The sequence below is a fragment of the Pezoporus occidentalis genome, unplaced genomic scaffold (genome assembly GCF_034315485.1).
Source record: "Pezoporus occidentalis ecotype Australia unplaced genomic scaffold, CSIRO_AGI_Poc_V1 ctg54, whole genome shotgun sequence".
Classification (NCBI taxonomy): domain Eukaryota; kingdom Metazoa; phylum Chordata; class Aves; order Psittaciformes; family Psittacidae; genus Pezoporus; species Pezoporus occidentalis.
In genome coordinates, this window is record NW_026915877.1 from 3,972,741 (window position 1) to 3,988,139 (window position 15,399).

At 42.0% G+C, this 15,399-nt stretch overlaps 1 protein-coding gene across 6 annotated transcripts in view; it reads right to left on the minus strand.

Annotated features, from left to right (window-relative positions):
• Positions 1-15,399, minus strand: part of CACNB4 (calcium voltage-gated channel auxiliary subunit beta 4) — a 115,724-nt gene that overhangs the window by 10,695 nt on the left and 89,630 nt on the right. For all 6 annotated transcript variants that reach the window (XR_009968316.1, XR_009968317.1, XM_062637814.1 and 3 more), the window contains 5 exons: positions 15,111-15,169; positions 10,830-10,939; positions 9,091-9,242; positions 6,857-6,952; positions 360-545 (listed from right to left, as the gene is read on the minus strand). Coding sequence is in view for 4 of the 6 variants with exons in the window: in XM_062637814.1 (XP_062493798.1) it covers positions 360-545; positions 6,857-6,952; positions 9,091-9,242; positions 10,830-10,939; positions 15,111-15,169 (603 nt within the window). In the remaining 2 variants the exon portion in view is untranslated. The remainder of the gene's footprint in view (positions 1-359; positions 546-6,856; positions 6,953-9,090; positions 9,243-10,829; positions 10,940-15,110; positions 15,170-15,399) is intronic.

A 15,399-nucleotide genomic window follows, 5' to 3' on the forward strand; every position in this document is an offset into this window, starting at 1 on the left:
GCAGGGACACCTTCCACTAGACCAGGTTGCTCAAAGCCCTGTCCAACCTGGCCTTGAACACTGCCAGGGATGGGGCAGCCACAGCTTCTCTGGGCAACCTCTGCCAGTGCCTCACCACCCTCACAGTAAAGAGCTTCTTCCTTACATTTAATCTAAATCTCCCCTTTTTTTAAAAATTTTAAACTTTTAAAGCTTAAAGCCATTCCCCCTTATCCTATCCCTATGTGCCCTAGATAATAACAACTGATAAAGCAAATATAAGTTATGATATATAAAACATATTATGCTATTTCCCCATTAACTAAAAAAATCCCCATCTAATCTGCACTGGGGTTTGGGGCTGAAATGTATTTACATACCTGTAATCCAGAGATTGCAGCAGGATATGGTGAAAGTGCAGTGGATCCTAAATTTCGCCCAAGGAGAGGAGTCATGGGTGTGCTACTGGTGGTGTGAGTAGCACGCCAATACGCCTCAAGATATTCTGCCAAGTGTTCGCAAGCATCTTCAAGCTGATTTTCATCCAAAATTACATCAAACATTTCCTGATCACAACAACAAAGTTCAGTTCATTACGATATCAGAGATACACAAGTTAAACAATTCTCATCATGGTAATCCTTTAGAATTTAAGAAAATAATCAGAACATGGGATTGCAAAGGAAAATCATACAAGTGGGTTTCTAAGGTGATCAAAAGCTCTCAGAAATCACTGTATCCATTCAGCAAGATTCACTACATCTTGTGTGAGCCCCGCCACACTCAAAAGGCATGACTCCTTTACTGAATTCATTTTGCTCCAAGATAGGAACTGAAGCTCAATGTCAGAGTAACATAGAGGTGCTCTGCACTGGTTCTGGATGGAGGATTCACACATACTTCTCTCATCCTTATTGTGAACACATTTCCACTGATGGTGCCCCTAAACCTTATTTCCACTCCAGTGAACATGGTTTGCAATTCTCTTAGCAGCAGAAACAGTATTGCTGCTTCAGAGGCTCCTGCAGGACATCCAGCTGTTCAGAGACTTAGAGAGACTCCTTCAGAGGCTATTGTTTTTTTAACTACCTCCAATTCTGCCTGTCTGGAGAGCCTTATCTATCTGACCTCAAATCAGCACGACCATGCAGGTACGATCTTTCCCCTACTAATCTCTTTACCAGGGGATAGCCCCTGACCATTAGTGCAAGTACCGGTCCCTGCCTCAGACCAGCTCACCATGCAACCCACAGGACAGCTCTTTACTAGTGAACGTAGAAGGAATTAAAAGCCACATAGCTTCTGAGCCACCCAAGAAGTCAAATGGACACTGTTTTTAGATTAGCAGCATGACAAGTGCTGATAACAAACATCCATCATAAACTGAGTTTCTCAAGAGAAATGTTACCAGCATATTTTCAGCAGTGAAATCTCGTACCTCATCTTTAATCTTAATTCGCACTTTGTGGAAAAAAATATTGTGAAAATAGCACAGGAAATGAAAAACAAGTGCAGGTGCTGCAGGTGTTAAAGAGTAACTGATACAAACCATACGTTTATAGATCTATCCAATACGCGCAGAGCTGACACCTCTAGAATAAGATGTAAAACTGCATGATGAATTTGTCATGTACCTCGATCACACATCTACCTTCTGCCCAAAAGTCTGGTCCAGAAGCTGCTAAGGCGATTTCATTTCTTTTTAAATATATTCTCTCCTGTCAGTACAGTAGAGCAACGTTCTCTCCTCTGCCAGCAAGTGTGGAGTCTTCTAATAAGAACACTCCTAACACTACATCCTTCGTACAAATTCAGTGTTTACTGATGCGTTTTTGTTCTTCTCTATCTATACCCTTTACACCCTCCTTCACTACATAAACATGCTGATCCATTATGTATCCTATTATATCCCTCATCATCATTTCTGGAAGTTAGTAATTCAAACAGGAAATAAATGGATGGAAATAAAAGGATGTGGTTTGCTTACATATACTTTGCTTTGGAAAATATTGAAATTAAAATGTTACACTTGGAATGTAATAGGTGTTTTCTTCAAGAAAGAAAGGAATATTGTCATTTTCTGGTGCGAGACTAGTAAGCAATTTTCCTGCTCTGCTCATTCTTGGCATAGCTGGCCCACTGATTTGAAGGCCACTCTGGCTGGCTCTACAAAACTCAGCTTTGCAAGGGAGTTGCGATGGAGTTTTAGCAGCAAGCAGGTCAATTAATACTCCAACCAACCTTCTCCTGCTAAACTAGGGAACTGTTTCTCAAGTTTCTTTTTAACCTGTATCAGCTGATTCGGGAAGCTCACAAAATGCTGCACGGGAATAACCACACATGCTGCAAGGTGTAAGCGAGACAAAGAGATCAGCAATGGGAACACCAATACAGCTGCCCATAACTTCCTTTCTCAATTTCTAAGGAATGCACAGCTCATACTCTAGATGACATACCTAAACCAGCCAGTTGTGTGATGGTATGTAGCTTCGTGATATTTTGACAGTGAACTCAATTAAAGTGCATTTAGGGAAGAAGAACTTTTAACAGTTGCAGTAGTACTGTCACCTTTTTAACAGTTAACTGTAAAATAAGGCTAGGACTGATAATGGTGAGCCTCTCTGGCTGTCACTTGAAGGTCACCTGGAGAAGCTGCAAAATTAGCAGGATCCTGATTCCAGACCTCTACGGTGTTTTACAGGGAAAATGAATTACAGAGAAAGCACTTGGTTTTTTTCTTGCATTTAACAGTTGTGCTCATAGCTAAACTGTGTTTGTTCTTTGTATTTGGGAGCAAAGAATCTTTTAAGGAGATGCTTGCTTCTACGGGTTGTGGAGTAAAACAATTTCTTCCTGGTTCTCTTTAAAATGCATTTTATTTACCACAGTATGCTCTCTACAACATGCCTAAAATAGTTATGAGTATTTCCATATACCACTATTTCTGAAATTATATACATTAAAGCAGTGGTCTTTCCAGAAGAGGAGATAAAATAGTTGTTACTGCGCTCTGCTATTTCTGCTATTTTTGGTTTACTGTATAACCACTGTGAAATACCCTAGGTGCATCATCCCATGTTAGCAATGCAAAATAAAATGGTCAGGGCTACAGAGGCATCCTCCTCACCCACAGGAAAGCTTGGGAGAGGGAGGGGAAGAGGGAATAAGCCTCAGGTACAGCCCAGAGTCAGTACAGGTATGGGCAGTCCCAGATGGCATTTGAGATCAGCCATGTGAGCTCAAGCCCTGGGGGAACAGATGCCCCAGCCAGAAGTGTAAGGATGAAGGTGTATCCGAGAAAGAGGAATTTGAACTTGTAGATATATCTTGTGTACTGGCTATTTTTAATTATACCAATGCACTTTAGTTCTGCTAGAGTATAATTTCTAGCATTTTTGAGGTTATATCAAATAGAGCACAGGGATATGTATCCTCTCTTCACACTGGCATGATTCTAAAAGTTTAAAAAAAAAATCATAATGAACTGTATACAACGAATGTACTTAAATCTTTATGGTTAGCACAGCTCACATTTCTTTGAGCCATAAATACTATTCTTGCTTAACGGAGTCATGCAGCAGTAGGCACAATTAGCACTGGCTTGAGCAGCATCAGTGAAAGATTAGCAAGGAATTAATAATGAAAGCAGTTCTGAACTTAAACATGCCAAAAAAGACAGCTATTTTTAACATGTCTAGACATTCAGCACCATCTGATTACTTAAGCCTGGCTCTCAGCAAACGAAAGAAAAGTGAGGGTTTTACGGTTTTCAAGTATCTTCATTTAAATACTCCTCTTGCAGGAATTTGAGCTGCAGGACAGATGAAGCAGGTCACAGTGCAGAAGACAGCAGAACCTTTGGTCTTAGCAGTATACTTTTACTTAATTAAGTCATGGATCAACTTTGTCCTTTAAATTAAACTTAACCAAGACTGTCATCTCCCTTCACATGCTCTAAGGCAGCAGTAATTTTCTTGAATCAAACAGTGCACAACTGATCAGATGGTTTCTCCATAAGCTTATGCCAAGTCAGAGTGGGAGGCAGCCTCTGAGCAAGTATGTTTACATGTTTGAAATCTGGATACTCTGAAATTTTGAAGTATTTATCCAGTGGGGTCTCACTTTGTTGCCTCAGGCAATAAAATACAATTACCAGATTGGGTGTAAAGGCAGAGTTTACTGGATCCTGAGGATGGACAATCTAAGTGCTGTAATGCAATGAACAAGGTACAACATGCATCCTGCTGCTGCATGTGGTTTATTTCCATCAATACAGCTATTTGCCTCATTTCAAGTGATGTGAGCAAACCTAAGTGAAATTAGGGGAGATCACTACATAAAGAGCAAAGACTGTCAAACATGCACAGGTTTCTCTGTGCAGGTGGAAAAATACATAAACCTTTCAAATGTGAAGAATGTGCAGTGCGTTGTTCTGTGTGTAAGCTCAGTGGAAGCTTGGTGTAAATACCACAAGCTATATTCAGACAGGTGTAACTCCATTTAACTTGGCTTACACCCATTAGGAGTTAGGAAGGTATATGCTTTTCCAGAAATTATTCTGTAGAGTTTTGTTTCAGTTAAGGGGACCTGAATGGTTCACAGGAATTCTCAGTCACCATTTTTAGAGAGAACAATTTAGTAGAAGATTACACATGAGAAACACAATACAGCTGAGCTCTCCAGAAGAACCTGAGATGGCTCAAACATCTTTCTGCGCTGCTCAAAGTGGAAAACAAGGATGAAAGAGTGAGCAAAGCAATCTACAGTTACTGTAACCAGAAGCTTACAGGTCAATGCAGTAACATGACCAGCTGGATGTGTACGTGGACGCCATCTACTAGTTTGGACAGCTGGACACCTGCAAGTGCTGCTGATGGAGCGAGGGGTACACAAAGCGTGGCTACAAAACCTGCACCCACAAGGGAAACAGCAAGCTGTGTGGGGCAGAGCTTGCACTGCAGGAACTGGAGAAAGCAAAGTATGCCCCCCATATCCACACCACCAACAGCACTTTTCTGGATTATTTAAATTCTTGCTTTGTATCACGCATAGGAAGAATATGAATCAGATTTCTCATTCTAGACATGTCCTTAAACCATTCCATTTTTAAGGAATCCTTACTTTTCTCTGGTTTCTAAGACTTCAGTGTGAATCTAGCCTGAACATACACCAAAACACTACAAAACCCTGCAAAAATTCAGAATTTTCATAGATCCACATTAATTATTCTTCATTTTGTATCTGTCAAACTACTAAGCGAACATAACCTGAACTCGCCAGCAGTGCCAGTCAGCTTGAAATGACATTTTTCAGAAGGCAAATCAGCACATGTGGAATTACCCCACTCTCTTGCTAATCCAAGGCAGAATCATTGGGCAGACCTGAGGCCACAGAGGCTGTTCCAGGCAGGCACACAGCTGCAGCAGAAACTGGCAGTCCCCACACACTAGCTAGCAATTAGGCGGGTCTGTCTGATGGCAAGAGCTACCTTAAAAAGCCAACCAATGGGCAAGAGAAGAGAGAAAGAGAAAGCTCTCTCCAGGTCTCCATTTCTGCTGGATGGAGTACCACCAGTCCCAGCAACAGCAGCTCTGGAACATCTGAGGGGCATGAGAGCACTGACCTGTGTGGCCCAGCCTCAATTCCAAACAGTAACATCTATTGCTGTAATTTAGGAGTGCTCAGAAATACCTGATTTATCTTCTTATGGCCACAGGGGACAAGAGAGAAAGAGGCTGTGAAGTCTGGCATCTTAAAAAGTATACAAGTTAAGTTTCATGGAAAGAAATCCTTGTGGATCATTGCTCCAGAACAGAAGCTTCATGAACTTTGTTACTTGCATCTGAATTAAGAATAAAAGCCATCTGAAATGGAGGCAGCTGCTTTAACATCTACATAACACAACAATAGGTCTTCTAGAAGCATTATCTGGGTATTAGGGTTTGGCATTCATTTGGCTTATCTCAACTCTCAGATTTGTTCCTAGACTGTTCCAAGACATTTCTTTTGTCAGCACTTTGCCTACATTCAGAGAGAACGATCGTGGAAACCTTTCCAGTGTCTATTCTGAATTTCTCTGAATTAATCTGATTTCTACTCAGTTCTCTGGCATGAGAAAGTTGGATAATCACCAAGCCATGGTGATGATCATTCCCTGACTGGACTGATCATTCCCTGGTATGAACAGTCATTTCTGTGGTACCAGACTGATGTTACACACAGCTGTTAACGCTGTAAGAACAAGTCCACGTCCAAGTTTGCTTCCACTGAGTGGCTTTCTCTGTCACAGAAACCAGGTGTAGTTTTCAAAAATAAAAGCAAGTCTGAGCTGTCCTGTCCAAACACTTGTACAGGTTTTCCCCACAGCACTGTCTGCCTAACTGGCTATCTAGCAGGACCTCTGGTCTTTAAGCAGCAGGTCATTCAGTGTGAGTAATAGGTATCTTTGATAAAATGGTTTGTGAGCAGTGGCTCCGATAGGTACCTGTATGGTGTGTCTGGACTCACTGCACAGCTGACGGAAGGTCCTCTGCAGCCTCCTCCCAAGCCAGGAGTCTGAGACTTTGCCCCTTTGGGACCTTAAGATATTACTGCTCCACAAATGATGTCATTTGTTCAGTTTTCTACACATCATTTTTGACCTATGACCTTGCCAAAGATCATCACAAACCCAGCACAGGAGATAATAAGGATTAAAGTATCGCTCAACTTGTTTCTTAGCAATAAAATCTGATCGAGAGTTGCAACTGCAGGGCTGACTGAATCACCATAAAGTGAAGTGATAACATATGAGCTTGGCTATAACCAAGGACCAACACAGCAGGAATCGTTAAAACTCCACGTATCACAAGTTCTTTGGCCTTTCTTCTGTACTTACTGGTGGGCATTGTGCAAGTTTATCGGCTGCCACCAACTGAACATTCAAGTGTTTACTCTGTGACTTTCCTCTAGATTTAATCAGCCGCTGCAAAACCTGACAGAGAAAAAGAGGAAAAAGTGAGCTTAAGAATCACGTATCTCCAAAAAGCTCAGCCTGCCATCCCATTGGAGGGTTTCCAAGTTTAAAAGCTCTCCTTCCTGATCAACAAAATTGGTAAAATTTTGTCCTTGAATAGAAGCACAAACCTTTCTGATAACCTCCCTGAAAGCTGTGTACATTGCACTCTGCATCACACTGCATCCCTCGCAAATATTTCAAGTGCAGTGTAAATGGTAATTTTGCTCTCTTCTACTTGAACAGGTTATTTCTGACAAATGTACTCTTCTAGAGGACCATGAAAATTATATGCATACAGAATTATACTGGATTGTTGCAGCACAAAAGTTGCTGCAGCAAATTACATTGTGTAGCAATAATACTGTTACTTAATCTATTCTGAAGTGTATTTTGCGTACAGAGGTATTTTACACACACAGTTTATATCACTCTTCTTTTTTCCTTCCACTGTGTTCATTACCAGAATCTGAGGGGTGGAAAACTTAAGAATCCTAAATCATTTCTCTGTAAAGTTTCAAGGAAAATTACAGGATCACAGAACAGGTTTTTAAGTTGGAAGGACTTCTAGAGGTCTGTGTGCCAACCCCTCACTCAAAGCAAGGCCAGGATCAGATTGCTCGGGTCTTCATCCCGCTGAGTTCTGAACACTTTCAAGGAGACTCCACTACCTCTCTGAGCCAGGACTGACCCATCTTTGTACAGCTCAACATACGGCTGATTCTCTGCTGCAAGGGGACACTGCTCACTCCTCTCCAAACTGTTACCCACCAAGCCCTCCCAGGGTCCCTGGCTGCAGAACTGCCCCCAGCCAGCCAGCCCCAGCCCGGCTGGAAGTAGGAGGCTACTCCAGCCCAGGCAAAGTAACTGGTATTTGCCTGTGCTGAACAGCAGGAGGTACCTGACAAATCGTTTCTCCAGCCTGCCAAGGTCCCTGTAGATGACAGCCCTGCTGTCTGGCACATTAACCTGCCTCAGAATAGGTACTGTCCATAACCTTGGTCATTAACAAGGTCATTAACAAAAATGATGAACCGTACTGGGCCCAGTACAGATTCCCGAGTGACACCCTGGCAACCAGCTGGACTTTGTACCTCTGACCAGCATGCTGAACCCAACAGGTTCTTGGTGTAATCCAAGAAAGGCTTTCATGGGCTCCTGCTGAACAGACCCCTGAACAAGCTACTTCTAGTGCCTAGGTCTGCAGTTCTGTTAATTGTACTGCTCACTTCTCTCAGGATCTTAAAATTCCGCCATCTCATGGTTTCTGCAGCCAAGTTTGTCCTAGACCTCACAACTCTGTCCAGTTCTTCCTTTTTCCACCCAGAAGCAGGTCCAGCAGAACCTCCCCATCTCTTGCAGGCTATCTGCACCAAGAACCATGTGCCAACATGGCTCTCCAGAGTGCCACAGTGGTCACTCCAGCAGGTGTTGGGCATATCCCACAACGGCTGTGCTATTCCATGGGATCCAAAGTCTCTGTCATGACTCTAGACCCCCTTCTGGACTAATAGCCATTATCATGGTGGGGTCCATGCTGTGCTCCTGAGCAACAGTCACATTCCCACTGTATGGCAAGAGCTGGCCCAGTGGCCAACCACTGGCCCAGACCCAGCTGTGGATTGTGTATCAACATGCCCTGGTGGAAGCCACAGATAAAAGCAGACAGGCTTTGTCTGTGATCAACGGACAATCATCATTAACTGCGTGGGGAGTGGGCAAAGGGCCGAGTGCTGTCTCAGAAGCTCAGCTTAAGGTTAGGGCTTGTGGAGAGACAACCCAGAACTACAGCTGTGTTGTGGAAAGAGGGCTGCAAAGGGACTGCCAAGGGGAACTGAGAGTTACAGGAAGAATTTGCTCATCAGGAGTATTTTTCATCTACTTAACTGGTGGGTTCCTTCTCTAAGGCTCAGCCTAAGACTTTGTTAATGTTTAGGGCAGAAACAAGAAATTGCATCAGACGCTCACTTGTCAAGCCCTCAATTGAAAAAAAAAATCTTTTTTTTTCTCTTCATCTCACTCTTGATTTCTTCAGGTGCAGGTATCTCACTGCTCCCTCCCACACTGCCCTCCAGGTCCCTCTCAAACGCACATTTTTTAAAGGTGAGATACATTACCTTTGGAGAAGACACCTTAACATGGACAATAATTGGTGCTAAAGATGTCTTGATAAGTTGTGCAGGGTGATTGATAGTGTCTGCATCTAGGACAACCAGTTGTAAGGACCTTGCCAGCTCAAAGATTCTTTCAATTTCACTCTGTACTTCAGCTAGCAAAGGAAAACAAGCCAGGTGAAAGCCATTCGACCCCAGCATTGCATAAGACAAAAATATCATCACTCATTTATTTTCACAGAAAGTATGCATTCATTATGTGAACTCCATATGTGAATTAATGTAATTGCCAAAAACCAACCTATTACTCAAGGCAGTTTTTTAAATAAATATTACCTTCAAGACTATGTCTGTACTATGTTCCTTTATAATATCAGTGTATTTAAAGACTGCATACAATTAAATATATGATTCTATTAACAGAAAATAGACATAAATGCATTTTACAAATCTGCTAAATAGTTTAATTTAGAAAGAAAACAATGTTTTAACAAATGGATATTTCTTAAAACTTTTTTTTTTGTTCTTAGATTGCAATTCTGATTTAACTTAAACAAGAGTCTGTATGAAAAACAGAACTGTGACTTCCTAATTCTATAACGACAAGAAAAAGCTTATGTTAAATAATCAGCGGAGCATTATTTAAAAAGACAGTAATGGCAAGGTTCATAACAAAGCACTTTTGTCTGTAGAAAAAAAGAGCAATTTATTTCCATGTAAATTATATTTCTGTTATTCACTATTCTGACCCTTCTTAATCATTCATGTGCACAGGACAGATTTTAAATAGATAAACTCAGCACAAATTGAAGCCTGTAAGTTATACCACCAAAGCATAGAAGATCTGTGTGCCAGCAACTCACATGCATTTAATCTGCCTGAGAGCTGTTCCACAGAGCAATGTGTGTTCACAGGCCCAAAATGATTCAGTACTCACCTTTGCAGCACTTAATTTTGAGGTGCTATTCCTGTACTAGAAGGCCAGCTAGAAGTGAAGTGTCCTATGACCTATACCTCTAGTTCAAACAGTCACTCAGGATGTCAGAGAACTGGGTTTAAGAGCCTTTTCTTCCTGAGAAGGCTGAAAACCAACTCCTTCTAGGATGGTGCCCCAGAGACCAGCTTACTGGCTGTCGTGGTTTAAGCCATGACACTGGCACACATATAATGCTACACACAGATTTCCACCCTTGTGAAAGAAATAAAAATTCACCCGGCCACTGTAACCCAGCAGTCATGACATGTGAGGAGAGGGTGGGAAGACCTAGAGTCTCATGGCCAGACAGCAAAAATAAGCTGAAGCTGTTGAACATTAAATACAAAACAAGTCCCAGGGTCACGAGCACCATGTCTCCTTGTCTGGACAAGGTGAAAGCTATTTGGCACCTTGTGACATGGAACTGAAGCACAGGGCTGAGAAGAGGGAAGGAAAGAGCAAACCTTGGAAGGAAAGAGCAAACCATACTACAGGCCCCTAACTCATCTTTTACAAACCTGTAATACTGCTTGCTCTAGCCCAGGTAATTGCTTAACATGAGGCTAACACAGTACCCTGTGCTCTGTTCCCCCTCCTCAGTTAGGAAAAATGTCTCCCATTTGGGTATGTGGAATTCAGAATTGTACACCAGAATGCTGTAGGTACATTTCAAATTGCAGAACTGATGACATCCTGAATGCTGAAATCCTGCCACTTTCCTCAATATGCAACCACATTCATAATTACCTATGTGTCAGTGTCTTACCTAAACTGGATCTTGTATTTGACCGCTCAATTATTGCCCTCTTGCTTGGATTATTTAGAACAGACCTCTTAGCAAGAGAAATGTCAGCTGTCACTCTAGTTATTGATATCCTATGAGTAAGAACACACGACAGAACAAAAACACAGTAGTCAAATTTCCAGTGCACTGTGCATGACTTACAGCTACTTTCTATTCCAAAGTGCAAATACAATAAAATACCATCCAGACATGTTTTGTAGGTGAGTTACGTCATCATTAAAGAACAATTTAAGATAAATTATTTCCTACACTATTGTAGACTCTGGCATATATTTTCTGCTATTCTACTTAACGCATTAGTTAACTTCTCCTCCCTAAGTCATCTCCTACATGATTTTATACAGTACCGTAAACACTACAAGTTAAGCAAGTCTTCAGGCATACAAAACAACAGTCGTAACAGTAACAGCCCTTCTCTTCCCAGATAGTTAAACCATTGATTAATCCTGATATTGCTGGGATGTAAGGAAGGGGCACATCTGGACATCAGAGCAGACACACAGCTATGTCACTCATAGCTGAGTGCCTGTGAGTCACTGAACAGAGCTCCTTGCTTTGGGACACTGGTCCTCCAACAGGCACCCTCCTTTTCCAGACAGGGAGCTCTGCTGATGAGCTAAATGCTTGGCTCCTGGTTGAACAGGAGAAAAGTAAGTTGAGCCACAGCTCTCTGTACTGCTGAAGCCTGCTCCTTCATTTCAGGAAGGTGATTTTTTTACTTGACCTGTCAGTGAGCTAACAAGAGACAAAGGGTTAAAAAACAAAACCACACAATCACTTCATGTAACATTCATTTAGGATGACTGTGATGAGCCAAGGAGCCATGAATAATGAAAAGAAAGCAAGCTGGAAATGACTAGCAGCTATTCCACAGAATGTAATTTCACTTAGAGATGCATAAATCTTATCAGATGTAGGGTTAAAAAGAAGTGCAAGTATTTGTCTATATAATGCATAAATAAATAAACTGCCAGAAAATGCAGTAGAGACCAGAAGTATAAATGAATTTAAAACAGAAATGAGAGAAATTAATGGATCATGGGTCCAGAAGTCACCACAACAAAGTGACAATAAAACACGGTGGTCCAGTTCACATCTCTGGCTCAGGGAGTTCTTAGATCTCTGACTGCTGGAATCAGAGACATGTAACAGAGAAAGGACTGAAAATGCTCACCCACTGTGCCAGATATAGGAAACATTTCATTCTTCCTGAGTAAGAAGTAATTCTAAGTATCACTGTTGTTGAAAGATGTTAAGGGAAAAAGAAGTGCCTTTGCTATGTTTTGTATAGAGTCAGGCTGCTCTATGCAGCAGTGATTAAATACAATCCATTTAGAAAATGATACTGTTAGAGCCTCTGCAGCAAGCATTCCCTGAAGGCCTCCTGTCAGATAGGCTTTAGCAGATTCCTTTCAGCTGGCCCGCACAGCACAGCCCTCAGGCCTTTTCTTTAGTTCACTGGCCAGAAGAGGATGTTGCAGTTACAAAAGAAGAAGCTGACAGAAACCAAGGGTATTAAGACATGGGAAAGGAGTCCTGGTAGTCCAGGTCTTACTGGAGTCTTTTGAAAAGCTCATCCTTGGACAGTTAATTCCTTTCTTGGTAACGTGGACCTGTCACAAAATTGTAGAAGAGATGGAAATAAAGAAAAGTGTAGGGAAAAGAAAAACTGCAAAGCCATAAAAGTTGGCAGGAGGATGAAGCAGCAGCATTTTTCTGAAGTTACTCAGAGCTAAGTCACTGGTATCAGCTTGCTTGTGGCATTTTACTTTTTCAGTGATGAAATTTCATACTTCTACCTGATCTAGTTGCCAGTATTACTAATGGCAATAGGATTGCCAAAAAAAATACCTCCCTCCTGGCAGAATCTCTCCCTTTTACCACTTTGTGCAGACCAAGGGCATGGTGGGAGAAAAGATAGAAGAGCAAGGCAAGGAGCAGTCCTGCCTCCCATCAGATCAGGCAGCCTAAATGGGTGCATCTAAGTGTGCTTTACATCTCCTCCTCTCTATTTACGCACTGCTTATGTTCACGGATCAGGCCTCTACTGAGTACATAAGATCTTATCACCATGTTCCAGTATTTAAAGGGTAGCTACAAAGAAGATGGAGATTTATTTTCACAAGGAGTCATAAGGAAAAGATAAGAGGTAATGTATATAAATTACTACCGGGGTGATTCTGGTTGGACGCAAGGGGAAACAATCAGTCATGGGAATAATCTCCTCAGGGAAGTGGTAGACTCAACAACACTGGACACTTAAGATCCAGCTGGACAGGGTGCTGGTCATGCTTTGCCTAGAAGGGTTGGACCAGATGATCCTTGAGGTCCCTTCCAACCTGGGATCTATGATTCTGTGATTCATATAGGGCATAAAAATATACCTTATAAAGGATAGACTCATAGCAATCACATTGTGGCAACTGGAGATGACTTACCACTTCCAGTTGCCATGGTTTCCTACTGAAAACAATGACTCTCGATGACAAGCATATGCCAACAGCTGGAAGAGAACATAATGCTGTGGGGTTTTGTAGCTATATGCACTGTGAACAGGCACCGGGGCTCACATGGTGACCTGCAGTGGAACCAGAGCAATCACAATGCTTGGGAGTGGGGGCACTGACAAGGTGCACAAACAGCTCAGAAAAGTGATAAATTTAAATGCAGGATGCCACATACAGTGCTTCATCTGTCAGGTTTTAAATCAATCACTACATTTGTAGGACCTGCTAATATCACTTGAGCTGGGCAACAGAAGTAGAGAAGGAGATGAGGTATTCTGCATGGAAGTTGACCATTAAACATTTCATCTAAGCTGCTTGTGGGTTAGTTCAGCACTGGCACCTCCTCACTGCACCCCAAAGGTACCCCGACCATAAAACTTACTCCACCTTTTCTAAACAATAGACACTATTCATTGTCCTAGTGCCGATGTTTTAGGTATTTTCAAAGCTGACTTACTGTTACACACAGTATAAACTCCTTTCCACAGCTAGAATATACTGAACAAACTAGGATGAAGGAAGGGCAGAGCGTCCCAAAGATGTAGCAGACACCTATGATTACTGATGATCTACAGCGGAAAGGAAGAGATGCCATGCACCAAGCCTATGTTCCAAGCAAATAAATCCAAATTATCCTTCTCACAGCTCATCTGTGTTCCAGCTGAACAAGATGAACCCTCCTTACAGCTTCTGAAGTTCTGACATACTTTTTGTCTATATTTTAAGTTCTCGGCATTTCCTTTTTCAAACTGCCTTTTTAAGTGTTTTTTACTACCAAGAATATTTAAGAGTTGATTTTCTCTTAGGTGTTGGTCTGAAGCACTGCTCTGCACCTCGTTAAAATCTGATGTTTCTGATATTTATTTCAGGGCTAGGGTGTGATTAGTTTTATTTAGAGAACATCCTGCTGTAAAAGAGCCTGGGACTTCACAAGCGCTGGAATGAACCTAGCCCAAATACAGCAAACCTCAAAATAAAATCAAGAGGCGCTTATTATTCACACTTCAACAGCTGGCTGAGCTGGGTCCAGCAGCACACACACTTTTGCATCCAATGGTTAAGGAATTTTCACATCCCTGAAGGGCTGTGAATAAAACTGTATTTCCACGTGCAATCACTCATGCTTTCTCACCTGTTCCATGGCATGAAAGGAACTGGGCAGCTCTTTGAAAAATTAGAAAAAAAGGGCAATCCTCTCAGTTCAGTTTACCCAATGCACAGTCAGCTCAGTGGCTTGGGAGCTCCAGGGGAAAGAGGGCCAGCAACGACCTAGGTGCCAGGCTCTGCCAAAAGGGCTCTAGCCTGGGTGGCACCGTTCCCTCCAGCTCCCGGCTGAACAAGGGCCACAGCCCACCTCCAAGGGCAACATTAAAAACCTGAGCCTAGTAAAATGCCATCTTTAAAGATATTTTGGCATTTCCCATGTTCCCCAGTCACCTTTCATCTCAATTTCTCCTGTAACTTCAGGCTGGTAAGATAATGAAGCAGAATTATGCTGTTAAACCTAAGAAATCCTACTACAGGCACAGCAGATATGGAGATACATGCACTTCGAGTAATACATCAGCTGTGCTCCACTCCACAGCTGGCTGCATTTCAGTGTTGATACAGAGCCTGTAAATCAGATTTGAACATGCATCAATCTTCTTACATTAAAAATAATAATAAAAAAAAAATCGCTAAAAATTAGTAATGCATGGGGAGGAAAAAGCATGAAAAGGACAGTATGTCTCACCTCCCATCAAACCTGTGCTTCAGGAAGTCAAACAGAGCTTTCTGCATCATGTCTGTCACCTTTGCAGAGGTGAGGAAGATTGAACAGGAAGGAATGACAGGGAGAAAAAGAAGTCAAATATAAGAAAAGAGGTAAGTAGAAGATAAGGATACTTCCAACAATCAATACCATTTATAGACAGCAATCATTTATTTTTCATGCTCTCCGCAGCACGCTTTGTAATAAATACTTGCAAGTTTTCTGACTCATTCTCCAAAATACGGAACGGAGGACGTGAGAGCTGTCACTC